The sequence below is a fragment of the Pocillopora damicornis genome, chromosome 13, assembly GCF_964200805.1.
Source record: "Pocillopora damicornis chromosome 13, jaPocDami1.2, whole genome shotgun sequence".
NCBI classification, from domain to species: domain Eukaryota; kingdom Metazoa; phylum Cnidaria; class Anthozoa; order Scleractinia; family Pocilloporidae; genus Pocillopora; species Pocillopora damicornis.
The window spans coordinates 3,325,565-3,344,718 of record NC_142682.1 but is presented as its reverse complement, the minus strand read 5'-3'; the positions used below and the strand labels follow the sequence as shown (position 1 = coordinate 3,344,718).

The window sequence follows — 19,154 nt, the reverse complement described above, 5'->3', positions numbered from 1 at the left end:
TGGGGTGGGTGGGTAAGTGGGAGGAGTAGTAGTCATCACACTCTCTTTGGGACTCTACAGATCTCATTTTCGAAGTCGAGGCACCAGACTTGCAAGAAAATAAGTATATTTCAAGTCTATACTAACGTATGAAAGACACTGACAACAATAAATAATAAGTACTATACTACAGCTATGTCAGTTTTAAAACATCGCAGGAATTCACCTTCCATGAGCCTCATTTACAGTTATACAACTATATTTTGGAAGCATGCTAGACTGTCTTAATAACAGATGTAAGGTAAAAAAAAAACTTTTTCAAAGCCTAAGAATATAAAGAGATGGAAAGCTAAATGACTAGAGTGCTGAACCCTCTATGATTTGATGCCAAACTCGTCAGCTTTGGAGAGCCACAAATGTTTTTCTCCATCGATGCGATGACGGAATTCCCAGAGCACTGGAGTTCCCAAAGTGCTAACATTGTCTGGAAGTACCTGAAAATAACCACACCAAAAAAATTTCCATAAATAGGGAAACATTTCACTAAGAGAAAGAAGGAACTCTCTGATACTTTAACCCCAAAGTACCGCGAAAGCAGACTTTGGGTTAAGGGAGCAAGAGAGATCAACTGAGGTGATTCTGCTAGGATTAACAATGTCGACAGAGTCACGTGACGAAAAAGAAGAAAGAAAACATAACACATACGAACCTAATGATGTCTCATTTCATCATAGAATTCCTAGAAGCTCAGTGGTAGAGCATCGGAGAGCAGAATCCGAAGGTTTTGTGTTTTATTCTTCTCTACGAAATCAACTTTTTTCTTTGTCTCAGGCCCGTGAAAAGACGTGTAACATGTTTATCAATAGTTAAATTTAGTTTAAGTCCCTCAGCTAAACGAACACACAATTTTTACCTCGACGTTCAGCATTTTCCCGCCAATTCCAAGACAGGCGCCGTATAAAGGCTTTTCCTGTATCTGTCCTCCTGGTACTTCCTGCTTTGCACAACCCTTAACAGGCAGCTGCAATTCCTTGATGATGTCATCATCTAGTGTGACAATGTCACTTCCAGAATCCACCATAAACTTCACCCTCCGGTGTGGGACAGCAGCAGCGCCTTCATTCGGGTTATCCCGCTTATCTTGCGGATCACGGGCAAAAATGTCAGCTGTGAGACAAAGAAATTTACCGAACCTGTAAGGGAAGTTAAGATACCTACTCGTAACCCACACGGCATGAGAACGAATTTTCTTCCGCCCGTTTTTCTTTTTTTTCTCTCTTTTTTTCCCTTCTCTCGATCTGATCTGTTTTCGTTTCCTTCCCCCTTTAACTGGAGCTCCCACCGGGGCAAAATATCAATACGTTGACGCTCTAAATCACAGATAAAAAAGACCACTTTTCAGGGGGTACTCTAAGAGATAAACTTCTCACGTTGTATAAGCTCTGTACGTGCTCTACTCACCTTCCACCCCTCAACTGCTCATGCTCTTCCCAGGCTCCCTCTGCCATTACTGTTCCGTAACCCAGCAGGCTCTGAGCTGAAAAGAATCTGCCATAAGTTTTAAGTAGACCAGACCTGTATTCACATTTTGGTTACCACAAACTTCAACTTTATAACTGTGATAGCTAATAACTTTTGCAGACTGTATAGGGATTCTCTTCTGGCGGCTATAGAAAAGAGTTTTTCAAATGTGTAAACACTCGATTGCAAAATCGTTGACACCTTAGAAGCATGAATCATGAACGATGAGACCCTGAGGCTACATGGGAAATCTTCATGCATTTAAGTTATCAGCGCTTTACTTTTCGGAGGAAAATCTTAGTTTATGAGAATTCTTTTCTTTCAGGAAAATCGTTTATCACGTGCAACCAACTGAGCAACTGTTGTGGTTATCATGTACACACGTGAGTGTACCCATAAGGCCATTTGATCTCACCATTCACTGCTTACGCTTTTAGGTGTCAACGCTTTTTCAATCGAGTGCACATCGGTGGATACATGACGGTGTATGTTTTCACACTAAGATCTGTTTCTCATTCTCATTACTGTCTGCCACACAAGTCTTATCGCTTCAGTTGGGAGAATTTGGTATCGGATCAACTTATACCTCCCCAAATTGATATATTTCTTTGTTACATCACCTATTGTCTGCTGGACATTGCATCGTTATTGTTAGAAGAAATTATGTCCTGGTCACTCATGGGAGCTAAACCTGTTAACATTTTAAAATTTCTTGAATCATTTTCTAAATAGTTGATATTACCTTCCCTGAAAACCCTCTTTTTGTGTCCTGGGAGGTTAAAATTTACGCCGTCCAGAGACCGCAGGCTCAGACCAGAGCATCGGGCCAAACTTGTCAATCCAGAGGCCTGGAACTGCTCATAATACTGACCAAGGCCCAGAGAGTCCAGCCAAATTTTCATAAGTCTCGCGTCTGAAAGAAAACATCTTATTTAATTTTTCAAATGATAGTTCTCTTTTTGTCGCACCCCTTCCACTGCCGAGATATGAGAGCTGATTCTTTTAGAATTCCATACCTTATCATTGCTCTCTGGAGCAGCGAATCTGGTATTGTTTATCAAGATCATATCACTAATTTGATGTTATCATTCATTCTCACGACTATTTTGCTAAATATGGTATTAAATATATACGGAGAAATTGTATATCAATCTCTGCTGGTAGTGTTGAAGGAGCTATGCTACTGTCTTGGCTTCGATTTTCGTTGAAGAAAAAATGTTATCAAATTAGGAAAAAACAAAACATGCAGGACAAGGGATTGCAAAGAGTTTACCCTTAAACTCCCATGATCTGATTTTTAATTCTCCCCTCTCGCTGCTATACATTTTCACGACGCCCGATGATACCTGAATTTTTGTTTATTGGCGCCTGTCAACTCTATCGATCATTTTTGTAGCTATCAGAGTCTTGGCTGCTAAGTTAAGATGCCATGCTTTATCACAGAATTTCGATGGTTTTCCTTCAAAAACATATATTCTGTTGATTTGAAATTTCTTCCTTTAGATCCAACGAAACAGTCGTGAAGGACATCAGATTTGTGATGTAAAATAGAGGCACTTATCAAAAATAGTTTTCAAAGATGAAATAATTGGAAAACCAACATGCTAGCTATCTTGAATTTGCTGCTCATTTCATTGTGTCGCATTGTGATAAAGTTGTACAAGGCTTGTTAGCTTTTTTTTCTAACGATCCATTAGCAAAACGAAGGACTTTTGAATGTAGTAAAATCAATTGCATAAGTTATAACCTGTTTATATTGTTTTGACATTCGTGATGTCTCGATAAAAACCATTGTTCACCAACACGTGTTTTACGCCTCAGCGCGTCGCGAAATTTCCTTTCAGTTAATGAACGCCCTGTACTCGAATGAATATCGATCAGTTTATTTCTCAGTTAATCGCCAAGAGTTTTAAAAATTACAAATGCTCCATGGCGACCGAGTTTCATTAAGCACACTCGATGTATTCGTCTATAATTAATGAGTTTTTATCTCCCGGCTCGTGTTGAAACTTTTGCTTAAGTTATATCTTGAGCTCGTTGATCACGTGACTCGTCTCCTATTCATCCGCGAGTCAATATTTGCATGAAAGAAAAGGTACCACGCGCTTTTGAAAATACACTTAGCGGGCCAACTATTATCCCATTTTGCTTAAGTTTTCCAGTACTTGAAGGAAATAGGATACGAGAGAAACTAGAAAGAGACCTGGCACCTCACAACACTTTTCAGTGGGTTACTGCGTACTTCTGACCAATGAGGAATGTTATCGATGACAGCTTTCCTCCGTTTGTGTCTGTTCATTCATAAAGCCCTTTTTAAAGATTTATCTCTTTCTAGTTAAGAGTCTCTTTGTTTTTCTTAAGACAAAGTGTTGGGCATTTATCCTTTTTTTAATCGCCATTCCAGACTGACTTTACTCTTATTGGCCTTGATATTAACTGATAAGCAATTTAATTACCTTGATGGAGTGTTGTCTTAAACTTCTTCTTTGATTCGTCGTCAGGAATTACAGCAGCAAGATCTTCGTCATCCATACTTAAGATATCACTAAGTTGGTTAAATCCGTGACCCTCCAATTGAAGGCAAATCTCTCGTAGTCCGACTGACTCCAAATAATGCCTCATACTACCCTCCAAAGACATTTTTGCGACGAGAAACTAAGATTTTAGCTGTGCTGCGGATTTGAAAAGCTTCCAATGACAACTGCCCTTGACAGCTCAATAAAACTATATCGTACTTGTAATAACAAGTTACTTTAGAAGTTAATTCTGTTCTGTTGTTTTCTAACCTCTTAGCAAATTAATGACACTCAGTTGTCAGCCGATCCACAGAAAACAATGTAGCTCAATTTTTTCACACTCGACCATGCAGAGGACGCTATCATATCGTTACCTAGCAATGCTTTAGTCTCAGTGAAGATGTTTTCTTTATCTATTTAGCTACCAGAACCTCATAAATACTTTACACAAGGTGGGGAAAACTTGTGATTTTTTAACGTATATTTTGAAGGGAGGAGAGTGTATTCTCTGACTGGGTGAGTCAAACAGGGACATTTGTTGAGTGAATAAAACTTGCAAAAGCTTTGTCGACGGGCTCTTTCATAAATCTATTGAAAGCTGACCCACGTGTGCTGTCACGCGTATTATTTATTGTAGACACCAGCTGAGCAATTACAACCAGTAAACTCCTCCATTTGATGATGGAAGGGTAATACAAATTAATTAAGTATGCTGTAAAAAAATTCTCGCGGTCTCCTCGCCTACGTATCCATATATGAGGTAAAATTCATTCACAAACGCGAATCAAACTTGCCCAATCTTCCTACAAAGTTACGGTCAAAGTGATGTCACGCCCTGAAACATTTTTTGTAAAATTTTACGAGAGCGTCGCTGGAAATGTATCCTTCACCCATCTATCTTTCACTCTCAATCTTTTCCATCTTTCACCCTAAGGTCGACTTCGTTTGAATCTATCTACCTCAGTGAAATAAGATTAAAAAGTCTTCTTCTTCTGCAGTTTGTTTTCAAGGAAGCAAACGCGACTTATCATTTCGTCCGACAATTAATTAATTCCATGTCAGAATAATGCCTAAACAAAAAAAATGTTAACAAAAAAGAAGGAAAGAAATTATTCAAAAGCAACAAGGCAATGAGAAAAGATCAGACAAGGTTCCTCTCCTGAAAGGAATTCCGAGGTAAAGCTATCATTTTGACAGTAGATTTGCCAAGGGATGTCACTTTTGCAGAAGAAATAATCTGCGGTAGAAAATTAAATACGTTCAATTAAATTACATTACAGTTGTATTTTACTTCTTTGAAGTAATTGGACTCGAAAACTCTACTTCCTTGATGTGCATCAAGCGCTTTTCACTTCTTAGACAAGAAAAATTTCTCGAAGAGAAACGGACATTTATTTGGAAACGAAACTGATGAAAATTTCGAGGGATTACCTTTCGTGGTATTGCATTTCCTTCGACAAAGATTCACGTCTCGCTTTCGTTTGGGAAAGCAGAATCTTCAGCTGCTCTTTATTAACCGCCGAAGTGCTCTATGTGCAAGTTTTTTTCTTCATCCCATCTGTCTGAAGCAGATCTACCAAAAACTGTCCTCTTTTACTTTTCTGGTTCGAAACATGTTACTTTGACTCAACTCATTCGCCTCCGACTGAGGGTTTTGAATGATTAACAAACCTATAGTGTCAAACTATACGCTGTTGTTTGTTTGTCTTTTTTTTTTTTTTTAATGATGCTTTATGAACTTAGGGAGATCATTTTAGGCTTCACTTTATTGTTTACATAGTTCATTAGTCCATTCTAGCGTAGATGGTAACAGACCATGTCATCAACTACTTCGTTTACGTTACCTATTATCGTACAATATGTAATGCTGAGTGACAACAAAAGAAAGAGACTACTTAGAAACAGTAAGATCCAGCTAATTCACAGAACAAAGAGATGACAAAGTGGTGATTGGTATAAAGTCCACGTGAAGATTTTCCATTAAAATGAACGTTTTGTAAACATAATGCTAATTGTGCAGTCTCCAATCAAAGAAGGCAAAGTTTGAAATCTTTAACTTTTTCGATTGTAAAGAATTATAAAGAATTAAATAGTTTTTTCGATTTATTTTAAATAACATTTTAAGGGTTAATTTCCTTCTCGGTAATGAGAAAACATTTCGATTTTGATCGACCATTTGTATGTGAAAAAACGGAAACACAGTTCTAAAAGTGTTTAAAGACAGGAAAGGAAGCCAGTTTACAGCCATGCCTCATGTAACAAAACTATTCGCATATCATTTTTATGCTTTATACCAAATGATGAGCTAAGGGAAGGTTTCGCCCCACTGCAAGTTCGCTTCCATTACGACGAGTTCGCCCTAAGACAACAAGTTGACCTCTAAGTCTTTTCACTCATTGAATTCTCTTTGCGACAAAAAGTTTTTCCTGTCAGATTAAACCATAGAACCGCACGATCATCATCCAAACTTCTTGCTTTGCAACTACATGCAGTTGGGTGACTTGCCTAAAAATCTATAATCTCTGTGCTCCACAATCGACTTAAAAAGGAATCCAAGGTTTTTTAACTCAAATGCATAAACACCTGCCTGAATGTTAAGTTTATTTGGTTGGCGTGATGGTCTGGGGCCAAGCAGTTCTTTTCCATTAGGTGGTTAACTCAGTGTGGTGGAGTGGGGCGCGAACTCGTTAGAGTCAAACTTTCAATGAGGCGTAACCTCCAACTGGCGTTATTGCATAAAACAGGTATATGACTATGACATAAATCTCTATAACTTATTGGAGTCCTATGCAGGCAACATAACCAAACTATACGCTCTCAATTAATTTGACAAAATTAGCAGCTGTACGTATAAAATGCAAAAAAAAATTCCACAAACTTGGATCAAACGAGAACTGGAGCTGATTTTAGTTGTCAACAAATGCGTCGCAACTATCTTTTGCTAAAATCTGTCTAACTCAGTTCAGGGCGTGAGAAAAAGAACCCACACAAAACCAAAAAAATCTAGTTTCGCTATTTTTTGTTTGATAGTGATGTTATTAAAGGGAAGTGCACCAGTTAAATGAATTTGTGCCGTGGAACTCGATGCGTATTTCTCTCCCGGTTTTCGTCAAATTTTGTCGCCCCAGACCCCTTTCGGGAGTCAAAGAACTCCGATCAATAAAGTCACGACTAGATTGAATACACACAGAATCTAACTCTTGTCTTAATGTTCCCGCAACTCTAATTTTCGTTTGAGCAAGTTTTAACTATTCTCCAAAAATATTATCATACAGAAAAATAAACGCTGTATTAAAAAAAGAAAAAAAGACTGTATTAAACAGCGCGTAGGAGTGCGTAACTTAAATTCATATGGCTACAATGGTGCTTTTTCTTCCACAAAATCTCTTGCTTTCTATGACCCACTAGTATCGGAAATCTCCGTCAAAAGACACGAACGCCGTCCGACTCTTAACGTCCAATCAGATTGAGGACGAGCCTTGTGTCAGCATTACGTAACTGGTAAGGTCACGTTACCTAGCAACATACTTTAACTAAGGACGGTCTATGAACATCTTATACCGCATTAAAGACGAGATTCTGCCGAAAAACAAACTTCTTTCCTTGCTCGACGAAAAAAAAATATGATACAACAATATTCCTTATTTCCTAAATTTACATTCAGAATTATGATAATTTCCATCATTCGAAAACATTGATATTGCTTGAACACAATGGGTACGAAATACCCTCTAAATAATATATAAATTTTTTATGAAAAAAATAATAACACTAATATTTTCTACTTCTCAAACGTGAGGTTGATTAGGATGAGTGCTTTAGTCGCCTCGAGGTTTCTTCAGAGTGGTGTCATAACGACGAATAAGCTCTGCCTGAAATAAATAGATAAAGGAAATATTGAATTAACTTCGAAACTGTGCTCAATAGACCAGACCCAGTTGTTTAAAGGGCGGATAATGCTGTCTAACGGTTAAATCGCTAACCAGTGGAAAAGTGTTACCGAAACGCACTGCGATCTCCGCTGGATAGAAACGTGTCTAGTGCATAGTGCAATTCGTAATCCGTACTCATTAATCCATGAACTGTGATCCGTAATCCGTGATCCGAAATACGCGATCCGTAATTCGTAACCCTTAAAGAGAAAAATATGTAATTACCTGTCCCACTCGAGCATCCTCTTCTTGAGAAAAGGCAAATCCAACTACGACAAGAACAACGAAAAACAAAATCAGATCGCGTGAAGTTTGAAACTGACCACTCTTCAAAATGACTTAAGGAACATAACATGAGGCCAACAGATCAGAGAGTACGATCCGTTGTCGACTTACAAACTTTTCGGAATTTAAACCAGCACCAAAATAAAACTAGAGATAGATAATAAACTTCCTTACGCGCAGAAGCACCACGGTCTTTCCTGTCCTCAAACGCTTCATTTCGTGACCAGATTTGTCTAAAAAATAGCAATTTCATAACTGAAATATCAAGACAGTTTTAACAAGAGGCAGACCATAGAACACTTTACGGTTTCTGAGAAGTCATGGGACAAAATATGAATTCCTCATTTACCGGTCAAACGTTTAAAGGACAAAGTTACTTACGTGTGTATAGCATGATCTGACATAATTAAACGACTTGGATCTCCCTGCAAAAAAACGGGAAAGAAACGAAAGCTCAGAACAAGAAACGTGCCTGTTCAATTGTTATCAGTAGTGTTTCAATATCTATCAAAGGATCTCCCAGAGAATAAGACATTATTCAACACACGAATCACGTGGTGGTTATATCGTGAGCTAACCACTTCTGGAGATCGTAAGTAAGTAAGCTCTGTAGTGCTGGCCTGTACGGAAAATAGCTGAACGCGCGCGACGCACCCACAAAATGACCACGCGAGAGGAGAGCCCAAGTTAGCGCGTGCGAAGTACGTTCTCATTTTCTACTTTGCATCTCTGACACCTCTAAAGCCAATTCAAGTTTCTGTGTAATTCACAGAAGAATAAATAAGTAAAAGATTCTGCACTTACATGCTCAGCTTCAACTTCCTGAATTTCTTCTTTCAGAGTTTTGTAAAATGTTCTTCGAAATCTAAAGACAACAACAAAAAAAAGGTAACGCATTGGCGGAGACAAGAACAGTTTTCGTCATGGTTGTTGAAAAAAAAAGAGAAAAAAAAAATGGAGAACAGAGAAATTGCTTACATCTTGTATAAGAAATCCAGCAGCAGTGTTATCATCGGTATGATGAAAAGAGAAATCCAAAACACAATACAAGAGTACAGCATACGATCCTAGAACAAGTGAGTAGTGGACAGACAAGACAATTAGTTTCCATACTTTAAGTCTCGTCTGCAGTTTTCATTTAAATCCTTGCACAAGAGAATTTCGTACAGAGACCAAAAAGAATATTGCTTGAAAGTATTTCCAATATAGAATGATGTATAATGGCCACCGTAAATAGTTTCTTAAATTGGCCTTTTGAGCGTTTGACCTTATTCAATAGAAACGCTAGCTTTAAAAACTCTCTACAGTCGCTAATTGACATATCAACTCAGTTATACCAAATTAGCTTGTAATACCCCACCCCCAGTTATACCAGATTATCTTGTGATACCCCACCCCTAGTTATACCAAATTATTTTGTGATACCCCCACCCCAACCCCTAGTTCTACCAAATTATTTTGTGATACCCCCACCCCCACCCCCCGTTATACCAGATTATGTTGTGATACCCCCACCCCCACCCCTAGTTATACCAAATTATCTTGTGGTACCCCCACCCCCAACCCCAGTTATACCAAATTATCTTGTAATACCCCACCCCTTACCGACACAGCACTTTAGAAACGTAGCCCTTTTTTCCGCACATTAGATCGTTACATTGGTTGCCGGAAGACAAAAAAAACAATTCCATACCTGTCCAATCATGTGCGGAGCAATATACAGAGCGATATCAGGAATACAGTAAATTAACAGGAATATGAACCAGCTGGCGATACTGCCCCAAATGGCCACGTGACACAACTGCAGTTTAAGACAACATTTGTAAGAAACGCCAATAAATTCATATCAGAGCAAAATAAAACAAACACAACCAGAAACTGTGCCACTAACCCAGTTCCAAGTGTCCAGTTCCATTCCAGCTTTTATACAAACCGTAATGACGACTAGCTGTTAAGGAGGGAAAAGGAATGACTTGAGTGTCTTTCTGTAAGGCCCAGTAGGTCAACAATATGTCCGTATTGACCGAGTGGGAGGGCCACACAGGAAAATATTTACCTCAAGATCATTAAATTTAGCCACAGTTGATATCAGGTTTGAGAATCGAATCACTGCGGTGCCTTACCATGAAGCTCTCTTTGCTCATAAGACGAGTAACAAACCAAATTAAACTCACCGTGTATACGACATTTCCTAGGAACCATTCGCCTACAATAACTCCATCACTGAAAGGGGCCTCTGAAAGTCCAACAATGCAACATGAGATTGTTTTGAAAGTAGCAGACAGAAATCATTTTCTATGGAAGCAAATTGGTTTTCTTTTTTTTTTTACTTCTAAGAAGCGAGGTAGCATCAGTCAAAACTCACCGTGTCTTAGCATGAAACAGGGAAGATAAAACAGCAGCAAGGAATGGTACACAGACGCAGCGATCCACATCCAGAATACCTACAAAAACACAACAATTGGATCGGTTTGCAGCAAAAAAAAAAAAAGCATGAACCTCCTACACAAAACCCAAAGGCTCTTGGATTTCTCTCATGCAATGACTTTATGAGCATCTACCCGTGCACTTAACGTTGACACGCACTTTCTGTTGCTACTAAGCAACACCTTCAATAAAAACCGCTGGCTGAAAACAATACTCCCTAATGGAACACACGCTGAGCAGTCTGTTACCTTAGTATTGTAAATCTCGGCATTCTGTGACTCTTTGTACAGTTTGGGGTATTTGAGCATGCTCTCTGACGTCACTGTCCGATCAAACAAGCCAATGGCTAAAGGGGGAACTGAAGTGAATACCTGAATTGAACAGACAATTAAAAGGCAAATGGTTATAAACATACAGGAAAAATTCAATTTACAGTCGAAACAAACTTAGAACTACATCGTTTTTTTCTTAGCATCGCTCTGTTCTCGGTGAAGAATACTAACGCCACCTTTTCAATCAAGCAAATCAACTAAATCCAATCGTCATTTGAATTGGCGCATTTTCCCGCGCTTGAGGTCGGGTGCTCGTATTGACGTTGAGTTCTGATGGGCTGACATTTGGTGGCGGAGCAAAGGACGTTTTCAATACGTTTAATCCAAATTAAAGTGTTCGCTGCAGGAAAACCACGTCTGGATTCCAGCAAATAAAAACTTACCACATTGTAAATACCAATACACCACTTGTCAAACAGGATTTGGCCAGAAAATCCATTGTCAAGTGCAAACCATAGCTGTAACAAAAAGATATGGCATATTACGAAAAAATGCCTCAGATATTAGGTAATATCAGCTGAAACCTTTCATACAAAAGGCTCTAAGAATTCACCAAATCTGTCAACGCAACTTCAAGCACGCATGTGCGAGAAACTTCGCGTGCGATGACTTACGTATGACGACACCGCGCTCAAGTTAACACGCGCGGTCATACTCGTACAAAGGCTTGCTGGGGAGAGTTTATGTTTGCTCCAGTATACAAAAACCTGTCATGCGGACACAGAAAGGAGAGAAGAAAGCGTCTGTATTAGAGAATGACATTAAAAGGGGAAATGAATTGAGCCTCGGTAAAAGCGCTTTTGCCTACACTTCACAAATGAGATGAAAAGTCCGCACGATTCCTCTGAGAGATTTAGTCATGAGGATTGGAGAATCAGAGTTAACTGGACTTACCTCAATCACATACAGACAGACATTCTTGTAGAAAGAGTACAGGATGAGTTTGGCTAGTCGTTGGTAACTCCATGCTCCATGGACAAACAACAACTTGTTCAGGTAACGGAACTGAAAAATCAAAGCTCAATCAACATTCGATATGTTATCACTACCAGTGTTAACTACACTAACTTAATGTTGCCTAACCTGTGCAATGGCGTAGTCTGAAGCGCTGGCAGCCTGCAGACCTTCAACTCCACTGATACCTACACCAACATGAGCCGCCTACGGAACAGAATCATATATACTTTTGATAAGACCATTTTAAATAGCGCAGAATATCTTCACATAACGCTTACTATCGCGCAGTTGACCGCAGGAATGTGGACTCACATACAGAATAGAATACTACGCATGCATTAACAAGCAGAAACGATTTGCATCAGCCTTTAGGGGGAGGAATCGCGTTACATTTCGTGGCGTTGCGTGACGACCAAGAGTTTGAGCTTGCATGATCTGATGTGAAACGACTTCAATAAGAATTCCCCCCCGCAGAACTCCAAATATCGTTTCCTTTCAGCTAAGAGTAGGTCTTGAATCTGTTTGATAGAGCAATTTCCAATTGAGAGACTAAAGCAATTCGGGATTTCATCACGGCACCCTCTCAACCAATCAGATGCAAAACTAACACAAATCGCATCTTGGTCACCTGGGTTTTCCCGCCTGTTTTCACCTCGATTTCTGATTGGCTCCTTTTGATATGTTCCTTTGCATTCATTGGTCGTCGTGATTACTTTGGTTTTGGTTAAACGATACTCGGTCGAAATGCACTTTACCATATTCAAGCATTGATACGGAAAAAAAAATCGGAGAAGTTAAAACTTTTTACCTGAATCATGCCAACATCATTTGCTCCATCGCCAATAGCAAGAGTAATGGCGTCCTTTACGTGCTGCTTGACGAGTCGCACAACTTGAGCTTTCTGAAGAGGAGACACTCTGTATGTAAAAAAAATACATCCTGGTCAAGACGGTTTTTGATTAGTTAATAAAGTCGCGCGAAATACTCATCCAATCAGATGTAAATCAAAACCAAACCGCAAGCTGGTCGCACGCGGTTTCCCGCGGTTTCCCGCGCTTTCCCGAATTTGGCCCTCGTTACGTGTCTTTTCAGTGTTTTCATTGGTTCGTTGTGTCTGTTCTGATTTGACGTTCATATTGCTTTAGTTTCGCCTTTTAAACACTCCAATGAAGAACTACCTCGAAACTAATAATTTAGATATCGGTTAAGTGTTACAAGAACAAGGAGGGAACATAAAATATTCCTCTAACCTGCAGCAGATGATAGCTTTACAACCGAGAGCCAGCTCCAAGAAACTCAACTTGAGTTCATCTGACAATCCATGCAACAGAGTCTAAAAGCACAGAATATCAAATTTTATGTAAAACGTTACAACGTCGAGTCGAAAACCCAAACGTTTCACAGCTGCCAAAAATGTCCTTGTGAATAAGTTAAAAGAATTTTTAAAGAGAAGTCTGTACTCGAGTCCAGTGTCCCATCCAGCGGGAGCTTATCTCGGTAACATGGAGCGACAAGGAGTATTACTATTCCCCACTGGATAGGATGCCAGTCCCTCGCAAGGTTACCCCCCCCCCCCCCCCCAGCATTTCATCAGGCTTCCTTGATATTCGCTGGAATACATTTATACTCCTGGCCCCGGTTGTTCGATGTGTGGATAACCCTATCCGCCGGATAGCGCAGTACGTTTTGTGAACACTTATCCGCTGTATAGCGATTTATCCATCGGATAGAGATATCAAGCCTTTGAACAACTGGGCTATGGTTGGAGAGAAACACTGTGAAAGTTAAGTGTTTTGCCCAAAAACACAACACAATGACCAGACCGGCTAGGTCTTAAACCCAGACCTCCCGACCCGCAGTCCAGCACGCTAGTCATCAGGCCCCCTCGCCTCCCGCTGGTAGATAAGGAGTGGAAAGAATCATGTGAGCACATTTTACCTTGCCAGTTATGATTAGTCCAAGATCATCCTAAGAGGAAACAAAACAGAGCAACTCGTCAATAGCCAATTTCAAACCTTTTAAAAAACAACTTTAAGCTCAAAGAACGTGTCATGTCATAACGCACCCTTGTGGCGGACGGTCTCTTACTCGATGAGCCACTCCGACCCACCAATCTGACATGTTCATTCAACCACTCACGCGTGCCCTATAAAAATTGCAAAAAATCGAACATTTAATGCATTGTTAAATCCTCTTTACATTGTTAACACTCACCCTCCCATTGGGTTGGTAGCACCTCCTCTCCCCCCCCCCCCTCACCAGGGGTGGGCTGATGGCACCCACCCTCTTCGTATTTAGCTCATACTGTGGCAAATGGCGTTCCCTCTCCACACTTTAGAATGATGATAAAAAGATAACATAATTCCTCTGCACATCAAAACTACTCACATCCAGTGTCTCCTCGCCACAGATTAACAGCTTCATCTCCGGAGTCAGCAAACGGCAAGCGTAACCTGAAAAAAAGGAAAAGAAAAATTATAAATAGAAGGATAATAAGCAAATACTATTTCTGCAAGTATACTGTTGCTTGACCTTAAAAGGCGTTTTTACACGGCTCTCTTGGCGGGCGCAGACACGTCAAGAAATAAGTAGGGATCCCCAATTTTTGTTAATGTAAACTAAACGTACCATGTTATTCAGGGTGGGTACGGACCCGTGTATTTTTTTAAGATTTTGTGGCTATAGGCGTTTATCATGGCCACAAAGCTTAAAAAAAAACTTGAGTCCTCACCACTTTCTTTACTACCTTAGGTTTCTGCCCTTGTGTTCTCGCTAGATCTAATCTTGAAAGATGTAATACTGCTCGAGTGAAAACTGATGAAATCAGTTCTTAAACCCGTGACCCCTTTAAGATAGCCAAGGATTTGGAGAGAACTCATGGCTACTCTTTTTTTTCACCTTATCTAGCTTAAATTTCAAGGAAAACTACCAAGTATGATGATGAACATTACCAATGTTGATGGCAGTTTCTTGCTTGTCACCAGTGAGAACCCAAATCTTGATGTCGGCATCAGCAAGGGCAGCAATGCTTTCTGGGACACCCTGAAAACAAAAGTACAAAACAAGATTAAAACGAGGACACCCTTTTCTTAAAGGTAATTTTCTCGTCCGTTTCTGTGTTATCAATCCATAAATTTCTGAAAGCAGGGACCTTGGTCACTTGGTCACATAAACAAATTTATCAAGAATAAGAACCGTTTTAAGTAAATTAGTACTTTGTTGCAGAGTAATTCTAAAAGAAGAGAAGTTTGGTTTATCAACAAGACGACAATAGGAATTATCTAGGTTGCAACTTTTGGAGGACGTTAGTTTTGAGTGTTCTGTACTTTCGAACCTTGACAGACAACATTAACCTTGAATTTTGATTTAAAAAGACCCATTACTAGAAGTACAGCAACCGATAATTCCTTCCTAGGACGCGGTAAGATCATAAAATAGCCAGTCACATCTTGCGACAAGGCACTGTATTAAAACTTACTTCTTGTAGCTTATCTTCAATGGCTGTGGCACCTAACAGGAACAAATTCTGTTTAAAAACAAAAATACATTAATAAGACACTTGGTCGTAAGGAAAATTTATCACGAGCAAATTTGACCTAAAAGCAATGACGTACGCTGTACAGAGATCGGTCCCTGATTGGTCCCTGATTTTGCTTAGGGTTAGAGTGTATCGACCAATCAGAAACATCAGACAGATCAAAGCAGCACAAGGTAACTAGTTTAGAATTCTTACAAGAGAGACACCCAGTTCACTTTGTCATATGCGTGGAATCGAAGCAAAAAATGTTTGGTCAACCTTCTCGATAAGTTCAGCAGCGTCATCCACGTTCTTCTCTCTGTTTTCCAAGCTTGTGGAAGCTTTGTAATAGATATCACTCCACCGCTGGAACTCCTCAGGCTCCAGCTCAGCCATTGCTATGCAAAGAGTGCGTAGACCTGGGATGGAAAATTACACACAACTAGTCGTTACTAGGATATCAATTTCACAAGTCTCCATAGCGCAAGCGCGTTGAGGCAATAGGCTTATACCATATTTGGAGCAAGAGGCGTGAAAGGGTTTCCTGCATCGAGATGTCTCACAGGAACCACAATTCACTGTATTTCATGTTACACTTAGCATCATATAAAATTTTACCTAAATAGAAGTAAACTTTAAAACTAATTCGGTTGGAAAGCGTGGCGAACGTCGCAGAGGTGAGATAAAACCCAATAGAAACAAGGTTAGTTACCATTGCCCTTCCTTTTTCAAGATTTGCCAAAAAGAGATACGCAAATCCACAAACTTCCAGCTTGAAAGGGTATTTTTAAGTTAAGTATTTTTAACTTTCTGGCAGATGCACAGAAGCATATAGCCTGGCGGGGGAGAAGGTTGTATACTTCTGATTTCAGACAATTTTTTCAGGTTAAGAGACTGCTTTTTTCGGCAGTGACATTCAAGTATTTAAATCTAGCCGTAATAGCTAGGAAAATGCGAAACACAAGCGTAATAGGAAAGAACAGTTTTAAGCCGTCTCTTGCTCAAGAAAAAAAACCACCGCAATACAGGAATTAAATCAGGCAAGAGTGCAATAAATAGTTCAGCTTTTCTTGTGCTTAAGTGGCTAATATTTCATCTGTAATAATGAAAATCTGACTAACAGCGTTTACCGTATGATTGGTCGGAAAAATCGGAAATGTCCGGGCACACAACGAAGATTTAACCCACTGAATGCTGCAGTTTTTTATCAACTTACCTTCTTTAGCGAAGTCCTCCAAGTGCTCTACAGTGCTATCCATGTACATCTGTTTGTCTTGCAATCTCTCGAAGATTACTGTATCCTTTTAAACAAAATGACACATAAATGTTTCGTAATTAACTAGTAGATATTCAACTTTAATCAAATGAACATCATTATGAAATATAGATATGAATTGAACCTAACAGAAAATCAAAGCTGGAAGAATATTGAAATAAAACTTACAGCTCCCTTGCAGTACAACTTGATTTTTCCTTCTGGAGTTCGAACAATTACAGACATCCTCTTACGAGTGCTAAAGATGAAATAAAATACAACGTTGACTAAGGCAAAAAATGATGTTATCTAATTTTCATTTATTTCATCAGCTTCTCTATTGGCAAATTTAAAACAGTTGATTACAAGCTGCGACCATTTTGGTCACTATGGCGAGTATAAAAAATCTATTTGGCGACTAACATTTCGACAAAAGTCGAAATGAAGAACATCTTCACAAGTGAAGGTCGCCAAAAGGCGACATCTTAAAAATTGAGCTTGGAGCCCGAGCAAAGAAAGGTATTATATGAAGAAGTAATTTGAAGATTGCAAGCTTTTGTTCCCCGGTTCAAAGGAAAATTAGGGTGTATAATTCAGACAACGGATATTACATGTTAGCGAGAGAGGACACTCTATCTTCTCTTGATGTTAGTTGGAGTTTCATATTTCTATCTCCATCCCCGCCAACTTGATAAATACCTCAAATGGCCTCAGTACAATAATTGTGAACATCGTATTCAATAATTTTCTTAAACTGCTATTCTCCATTCCATTTTCGTCGCCTAAATCGTCAATCGTGCGACAAGAATTGATGTACGATCCATGAATTCATTCTAACAATGTCAGACACTTACAAAGTTTTTAAAAGATTCACATTTACCTGTTAAATTCTAACACATTTAGGACTTCATACACCTCTTCCTGGCCCATCTGTGTCAAGAATAAAACACAAGTTACAGCTATAATCGCAATTGTAACGCCCAGGATTGAAGCAGTATGAAGAAACTATTTCTGGTAATATAAGGGCTTACTGACAATGGTTTTAACTCCTCCCAGGAATGGGGGAAAGGGCGGGTGCTCTAATGTTAAAGATTGCAGCTATAATCGAATTTGTAACGCTTAGGATCGAAGCAGTGTGAAGAAACTACATCTAATAATATAAAGGCTTCATGACAATGGGTTGTACCTCATTCCAAGAAGGGTGGTACTCCAATGCTGAGGCCATAATTAGCCTAGTAGGTATATACGCCCCTAAAGGGTGTGGCTTTTGACCCTTTGGGAAGGACATTGGGTCAGGTTCTGAATACTCTTTCCAAACGCGGCCTAGACTTAAGAATGCCCTTTGGCGACGCAATGTTTTTCACATTCGTCAGGTCTGAAACCATTCATTGTGATCTAAAATAAGGGATGGGTTTCTAGAGCCATGCCGTGAATCCGTTCAGGAATTTTTCAAGAACTCTCTCCTCAGAGAATACATTGGTAGTCAGCTATAGTGCCTCAGAGAATACATTGGTAGTCTGTTATAGTGCCTTACGTACCGCGTTGATAATCACTGATGTAGGAGTCCTGACGTTGAACGAGAAGCCTAGTTTCTTAGCTCCCTTCACCAGAGCACCTTCATCTAAAAATATAAAGAACTCAATTTTAAATCGAGACCAAACAAAAATAAATTCTGGTTAACTCTGTTATGTTTAATATAAAAGTCTCTAATCAACAGACTATCCTTTCTTAATCAGTGTTTCTATCTGATCCTCATCATCGGCTATACTCTACCGACCGTCGCCAAAAATCTACTGATAGCCTGCAGATGATCCATGGACAATAACAGAAGTTCGACAAACAACAAAATGTCGCATAACGAATCAATGCATGCACTAGAAACTGGCCTGACAAAATGTCATTAATTTGACTCAAAACTCTGTCAGAAAGTGTTATTCAAATCATGTTGAATAAAATGATTACACGCTTCATTTGAGGTGACTCAGTGTAAAGCAGAATTCGCTGTACCTGGAGAGGCGGCTTGATAAACAATCTTATCAGGATTTCCTGGTTCTCTTTCCGGAACAACTGTATGGCATACGGCTAATAACGTCAAAAACTCTCGAATCACAGAAGCTGTCGGCTATAAAAATACAATTAATACAACCTTGAAAATTGTTAGTAGAGCTTCATCTGAATGCGCATAGAAAAGTCCGCTTTTTCGATATTTATTAAGTAGCCATCACAAAAACATTTGACTCAGAGTGCATTTGGTTCGCTATTCGTAAAACTAAAACTAATTTCACAGGAGTCAGTGGGAATTCGAAGTTAATCCTTTAACTCCCAGAAGTGATTAACATGAAACTTATCCTTATAATATATATACATTATTAAGTACACAGGTAACGAGAATACTCAGACTTATCATGTCAAAGTTGTCATCTTGATCTAACA

General features: G+C 39.3%; 2 protein-coding genes across 3 annotated transcripts in view; both read right to left on the bottom strand.

Annotated features, from left to right (window-relative positions):
* Window positions 1-93: 93 nt before the first annotated feature.
* LOC113686442 (ankyrin repeat and SAM domain-containing protein 1A) lies at window positions 94-4,276 on the bottom strand. The gene is made up of 5 exons (XM_027204062.2): window positions 3,957-4,276; window positions 2,243-2,413; window positions 1,441-1,516; window positions 893-1,172; window positions 94-473 (listed from the first exon to the last, which is right to left on the bottom strand). Exons 1-5 carry the CDS (start codon window positions 4,138-4,140, stop codon window positions 354-356), a joined length of 831 nt encoding a protein of 276 aa, XP_027059863.2. The 5' UTR covers window positions 4,141-4,276; the 3' UTR covers window positions 94-353.
* A 1,491-nt stretch (window positions 4,277-5,767) lies between these two features.
* The window catches only part of LOC113686470 (phospholipid-transporting ATPase IA), a 30,385-nt gene continuing 16,998 nt past the window's right edge, over window positions 5,768-19,154 (bottom strand). For both annotated transcript variants that reach the window (XM_027204091.2, XM_089191151.1), the window contains exons 20-46: window positions 18,729-18,843; window positions 18,260-18,342; window positions 17,602-17,651; window positions 16,911-16,980; window positions 16,683-16,767; window positions 15,746-15,885; window positions 15,428-15,475; window positions 14,901-14,991; window positions 14,338-14,402; window positions 14,015-14,095; window positions 13,888-13,917; window positions 13,200-13,282; window positions 12,758-12,866; window positions 12,076-12,153; window positions 11,887-11,997; window positions 11,376-11,450; window positions 10,909-11,031; window positions 10,599-10,677; window positions 10,408-10,469; window positions 10,125-10,181; window positions 9,927-10,034; window positions 9,212-9,300; window positions 9,038-9,098; window positions 8,615-8,658; window positions 8,408-8,466; window positions 8,174-8,217; window positions 5,768-7,888 (exon numbers count right to left, since the gene is read on the bottom strand). In XM_027204091.2, coding sequence (XP_027059892.2) covers window positions 7,835-7,888; window positions 8,174-8,217; window positions 8,408-8,466; window positions 8,615-8,658; window positions 9,038-9,098; window positions 9,212-9,300; window positions 9,927-10,034; window positions 10,125-10,181; window positions 10,408-10,469; window positions 10,599-10,677; window positions 10,909-11,031; window positions 11,376-11,450; window positions 11,887-11,997; window positions 12,076-12,153; window positions 12,758-12,866; window positions 13,200-13,282; window positions 13,888-13,917; window positions 14,015-14,095; window positions 14,338-14,402; window positions 14,901-14,991; window positions 15,428-15,475; window positions 15,746-15,885; window positions 16,683-16,767; window positions 16,911-16,980; window positions 17,602-17,651; window positions 18,260-18,342; window positions 18,729-18,843 — 2,094 coding nt within the window. In that variant the 3' untranslated portion in view covers window positions 5,768-7,834. The remainder of the gene's footprint in view (window positions 7,889-8,173; window positions 8,218-8,407; window positions 8,467-8,614; window positions 8,659-9,037; window positions 9,099-9,211; window positions 9,301-9,926; window positions 10,035-10,124; window positions 10,182-10,407; window positions 10,470-10,598; window positions 10,678-10,908; window positions 11,032-11,375; window positions 11,451-11,886; window positions 11,998-12,075; window positions 12,154-12,757; window positions 12,867-13,199; window positions 13,283-13,887; window positions 13,918-14,014; window positions 14,096-14,337; window positions 14,403-14,900; window positions 14,992-15,427; window positions 15,476-15,745; window positions 15,886-16,682; window positions 16,768-16,910; window positions 16,981-17,601; window positions 17,652-18,259; window positions 18,343-18,728; window positions 18,844-19,154) is intronic.